Below are 5,874 nucleotides of genomic sequence, written 5' to 3' on the forward strand. Positions count from 1 at the left end.
ATGCAGGTCTCTTAGCTCGTCTACCCAATTTCTTACTCAAGGGAACACACGTATCTTGGGCTTGGAGGAAGTGGTATTTAAAAATTGACCAACTTTATTGGGCCCCTTTAACCTCCAGAAGATTCGACTATGGTAAAGAGTGCAAAGTTAGCCCTGAGGAAGTCCATGGTTGTAATCCTACTTATTGCCCTGCTACCATGTAAAATACTGAACTCCACCATGTTGTGGTCACCATCACCAAGGCTGTTCCCAACCTTAATGTCCCCAGCCAACCCTTCTTTATTTGTTAATACAAGGTCTAGCAGTGCACCTCTTCTCGTCAGTTCCTCCACTACCTGCATTAAGAAGCTATCATCAGTGCACTGCAGGAGCCTTTTTGACTGAACTTGCCTGGCTGTGTGGGCTCCCCAGCAAATATCAGGGTGATTAAAGTCACCCATGAGTACCAAGGAGTATATTCTAGAGGCTACCTCCACCTGTCTGTAGAAGGCCTCATCATCTTCTTGGTTTGGTGATCTATAGTAGACTCTGACAACACTGTCACCCCCCTTTGCATGTCCCTTAATTCTTACCCACAAGCTTTCAGCCTGTTCCGCCTCTCCCCACAGACAGAACGCAATACATCTCCATTGCTCTCACACATAAAGGGCAACCCCACCGCCTTGCCTTGCTGGTCTGTCTTTCCTAAAGTGTACAGCCATCCATGACAGGCCATCCAGGACAACATTGCAGCCATGGGAGCTGTCCCACCATGTTTCAGTGGCTGGAATTATATCATAGTCCTGCAGTCTAGTGCAGATCTCCACCTCCTCCTGCTCATTCCCCGTACTCCGTGCATTGGTATATCAGCATTTCAGAGGGGGAGTGAACCCACCAGTGTTCACTCTTGCTATCTGACCATTCCCATTTGTATAATAAAATAATTAATACTATAATTTGGATTATTTCTTAATATTATGATTCAGAGTAAATATTTTAATTCTTATTGTGGGGCCTTGGGCCTCTAAAAGGGCCCAGATAACAAAATGGCAAATAATTAAAGTTGTTATAAAATACTAACGTAAAGCATATTTTTTTTTTTTTTTTTGCAGTGCACAATGTAGCACCTTTTAAGTCCTAAGTAAGGATAACATTCAGTTAAGTGACAAATGTAGGACACTGCTAACAAGCTTATATTTTAGTGACGGCTTTTTTGGTGAGTTTGGGGTTTTTTTTGCAAGCACTAATGTGGACAAAGTATGAGAAGTGGAAATTTAGGATGTTTGGGCCAGTGTGTAACGTATAAAGAATAATACTCTTGGGGTCTCTGGACAGTCTTGCTACAAGCCTCAGGACAACTTGTGCAAAAAGCCTGTGGCCTCTTTGATTCTGTGCAGGCATTTAAATGTTCTCAAACTTCCCAAACCCTGTTGATATGAGCTTTGTAGGACAAGTGAAAGTATTTTGATAAAACAGACTTCCTTTGAATTTTATGGCTGATTCTAAACTTGGAACTTGGTTTCCTAGGTTCAGCACTTCAAGACAAACACTGATGTGGATTCCAGACTCCTTCTTTTCCAGGTATCTGTATTTTATCATCACATTAAATGAAAATAAGTTAAAAATTATTATATATATATACATGTGTGTATTCTGAGTTATTAATTTATGCTGTAAATAGTGGTGTGGTTTTTTTTCATAATGCATGCTCCCCTACTTCAAGCAATGGGACAGGTTAATTTGAAATAAGCTGTTATCCAAAAGACATCTCTTGTCTTGAATGATGCTGTGGCAGGCTGAAGAGTTGTCAGTTTTTAAACACAGTAGAAAAAAGCCTTGGAATCTGCAGGAAGGGGAAATGCCACTGACTCTGTTTCTATATTGCCACTTGTGACCTGATTGACAGTAAACAGTAGCTCCGCCTTTAGTGTTTTTTTGAGCTAACTCAAAGATTTGAGAGTTTTAATTTGTGGCATAGTAGCTGTTGCATTATTGAACACCCTTCTGCTAGCTTTTATGTCCCTACCATTAGTACTCTGTAGGGTGTGCTGCTTACTGTTTGTACCCTGGTAAGTTTCTTGCTGAAGTTGCTGTACCTCTGTCACCTTAGTTAATCCTAAACACACAAAAGAAAACCTAAAGGCTGGCAACTTCACTTCCTTAATTTAATTATTGTACTTTAGACTTCTTTGCCAATAAAAGCCTGGCAGCTGACACAGGCAGCATTACTTGCTCATGTTCTACTGAAATGTTCATATAAATGGAATGCCAGGGCAATGTCACCTTCTTTGAGGCATGGAAGAAAAGGCACAAGGAGGAGGTCCCATGCTATTGCCTAATCTTTATCAACACTAAATATACTATCTAAGTAGGTTATTCTGAAAGTCATCCAGTACTGAAAAATCTCAGAGGTAATTGTCATCCAGATTTAGATGGAATCTTGAATCTGTTGATGTTAGTTTGCTTCTTATCTGTAAAAAAAAAAAAAAGAAAGGTTTTTCTATGCAAAAAGTACTTGGATCAGATGAGACAGAAGCTTTGAAGTAAAACTGTGTAAAAACTCATGTACCTCATTCTTGTCTTGTAAGTCCTTGCAAATTGGATTGGTTTGTCTTCCATTTTACTTCAGCAGCTTTTACCAATTTACTGCAGTGTAACAAACTACACAGCTTACTGTGTGCTTGGGAAAACTTCCATCCTTTCAGGCTAGGCTTTGTGTCTGTTTTCTTTGGGAATCTGAAGGTCCTTATAATGCAACTCTCAGACTTTCTTTAAGTGTACATACACTGCTCTTTTGTTCAGGAGAGATGCTTTACGACCAACCCCTGCCCTCCCACCCCCTTTCTCCCCAGCATTCTGCCTCACCCAACCAGTTTTCTTTGCTCAGCTACACTGTTTTACCAAAATGCAACCAATAGTATAGAAAAGAGCACAAACTGGCAGTGTTGGTATCCTGTATTTGTGTTAGTATGTTTCTGAGGGACATCTAATGAATATTTCCTGTTTTTTAGTTTGCTGAGTGGACGAATTTCAACACTGAAGGACGAAACTGGTGCTGTGAGTAATAAACTTACTGATAACTCATTAGCGTTAGGCTTTCAGTTAGGTTCTCTCCTAAAGAATATTCACTGTGGGTGTTAATGGAAGGTACAGTGCCTGAATCAGTCTAAACTTTTGTGAAAACTGGTGACATCTCTGGGTTTCTTGGTTGTCACCTGAATGACAAAAATAAATGAAATTGGAACAATGTGTGCATTTTTGTGCTCATTCTACATTATACAGACAACACAGGGACAGCAACTGTACTTTCTTTTTAAACTGAAAAGTTGCTAATTGCTGTATTGCAGAGAGAGGTATAACTTTCATTAGCTAGCTATTGCATATTGATGAGAATATTGACATAAAAATTTAGCTCTTGTTGGCAAATATATGTAGCAAAATGACCATTTCAGTTTGTGTGTATGATACTCTTAAATGGGAAACTAGTTATGTCGATGCTGAGTGATAGTAAAGCACACAAGTACTTTGCTAGAAGTGTAGAGATAGTTGTAATGGTAATTGAGTTCATTGAAAAAAAAAAAAAACCACTAAATTTATCTTGAGACCTTATTACATTTACTGCATTCTGAATACATGATAGGAAGTGAGAGTACCTGCTGACCTTCATGGAGACACTAGAACTTAAAGAACACATTTATTAAATGCCATCTGTTTGCAGCAGTGTTAGTATATATGTCTTTCAAGAATGTTGAATTGGTGGGTGGCAGAAGAATTATAATAAGAAAGGAAAGGTCTGAAAACTTTGGGTGATGTTTGTCTGCTGACTAGCTTGTCTTCAACTCCTCTTTCCCATGCTCAAAAAAACATTTTAGTTGGTGGGTGCTCCATAGTAATGCTAAAGTATAGACATTTTTCTTTGCAGATATTTATTGATCGAGATCCAGCAGCATTTGCACCTATTTTAAATTTTCTTCGCACAAAGGAGTTAGACTTACGGTAAGAAGTTCTAATTATTTAAAATGAAAATTAATTTGAGCAGATGCATTAGAAAACTTTCTCAAATGAGGATAGTTCAGTTTTACTCATCTAGTTGGGTGCCTAGTATATGACTGTGCTCCCTGGTAGATGTGAGACCATGTGTAGAGTATATGTACGGCATGGTGGAGGCAGAAATGGTAGCATTATATTTTGTTAGTGTATTCTTGTCTTTTCAGCCACTTTTAGCAATGTATTTCTTCATTGTTTCTGTATCCTTATTTTAATCAAAGATAATTCATACTAAGATCACTTTGAAATCTCAAACATCTACATGTTAAATGCATTTGGTAGTAATTCTGTAAACTGTTAGGTAGCTTGACATTTCACATTGTGTAATATCTAGCTATATGCTAGTATTTATATACAAGATATTGACTCACTTTGTGGTTTTGGTTTTTCTTTTTTCTTTAGGGGAGTGAGTATTAATGTTCTCAGACATGAAGCTGAATTCTATGGAATCACTCCTTTAGGTAACCTTTATTTTTTATTATGAGGTCATCTTATATTTATCACTGTAGTAATGACCCACTTACAAGTCCTGGGAAGTTGTGACTCGAGATTTTTCAAACTTATTGATGTAACTTATTTGAAATAATGTAATGCTTCCTAGGAAGTGAAAGTTGTGGTCACATCTGGTTTTCCTCCTTAGTGAGAAGATTGCTACTATGTGAAGAACTGGAACGCTCATCTTGTGGCAGCGTCCTTTTCCATGGCTACTTGCCTCCTCCAGGTATCTTTGTATTCATGGTCTGATGTTGCTTGCAGTTACTTGTTGCTTTAGTTTGTGGGGGAAACTGGCTGAGGTAGTTACTCTAGCTGTCAAAATGTCCAGAGAAGGCTTTCCTACAGAAAGTTTAAGATGAATGGTGGAATTGAGCATCATTCTGATTAAAACACAAGGTTTTTATCTGTGTGCTCTATGAAAGGCATATTTAGAGTACTGGGCAGGGGGTTGTGGCACGTTAATCTTAAGGAAGCTCTGTTTGGTAGTAGACTAGAGGTTCTAGAATTGTGTCTCAGTTAAAGATTATCAGCATGAAGTGCTTTCTTCTTTATGAAGGTACAGTTACTTTAGTTACCCTATGTCTAGGTGACAAATCACCACAAACGAGCTTTCCTTAACAATGTGAGTACTTGTTAGATTTTTTTCTTTGTGGAGATGAACTCAGTTTGGTTGCTAACCTGAAAGCTAGGGGATAGCTACCCAATTTGTGGACAAGTTTTCTGAAGATGGTTCCTTAAATTGTGAATGTCAACGTATGAGCATTTTCTGTTGCAGTGTTACAGTATTGCCTAATTCTTACAGCAGTTGTATCAGACTTTAGATCAAAATGCACAAGTATTAAGCCTGTGTTTTGTAAGTGAATGAATATCTATTATGTTACTAAAGTTGGTTAAATGGGACAAAACATTTGTTTTCTTTTACAGGGATTCCCAACCGTAAAATAAATAATACTGCTGGGCCACCAGGTGATGTTAGAACCGGTCAAAACTGCTCTGAGAGTGAGATTCATGGAGGTGGTGTCCAACCTACACTTGCTGGTACTGCAGAAAGTACAGTCAGGCTAGGTGAGGAATGTCAGTTTTAAAAGCAAAACAAATTGCAAAGGTGATTGTCACTGGTAAATAAAAAACTGAGTGACTATTTCTGCTTCCAGTCTGTTATTCTACGTTTGTCAGATCTTAAACGATAGAACACTTGCTTAAAATCTACTCCCTATACAGTATTTAAGGCAAATCAAAGTTCTTCAAGCACTCTTAGTGTGGCCCCTTACACAAATGACTTACACTGTACTAAATCCATAATAAAAACAAGACATATCGGGTCTCTTTGGTTTTTTTTTAGGACCTCATTCC

General features: G+C 38.2%; 1 protein-coding gene across 1 annotated transcript in view; it reads left to right on the plus strand.

The window, feature by feature from the left end:
- Nucleotides 1–1,510: 1,510 nt before the first annotated feature.
- The window catches only part of KCTD3 (potassium channel tetramerization domain containing 3), a 22,706-nt gene continuing 18,342 nt past the window's right edge, over nucleotides 1,511–5,874 (plus strand). The window contains exons 1-6 of the mRNA XM_008936070.1: nucleotides 1,511–1,560; nucleotides 2,991–3,036; nucleotides 3,902–3,975; nucleotides 4,429–4,487; nucleotides 4,667–4,747; nucleotides 5,446–5,586. Of these exons, the coding sequence (XP_008934318.1) occupies nucleotides 1,532–1,560; nucleotides 2,991–3,036; nucleotides 3,902–3,975; nucleotides 4,429–4,487; nucleotides 4,667–4,747; nucleotides 5,446–5,586 (430 nt within the window). The 5' untranslated portion in view covers nucleotides 1,511–1,531. The remainder of the gene's footprint in view (nucleotides 1,561–2,990; nucleotides 3,037–3,901; nucleotides 3,976–4,428; nucleotides 4,488–4,666; nucleotides 4,748–5,445; nucleotides 5,587–5,874) is intronic.

The sequence above is a fragment of the Merops nubicus genome, unplaced genomic scaffold, assembly GCF_000691845.1.
Source record: "Merops nubicus isolate BGI_N331 unplaced genomic scaffold, ASM69184v1 scaffold6952, whole genome shotgun sequence".
NCBI lineage: Eukaryota > Metazoa > Chordata > Aves > Coraciiformes > Meropidae > Merops > Merops nubicus.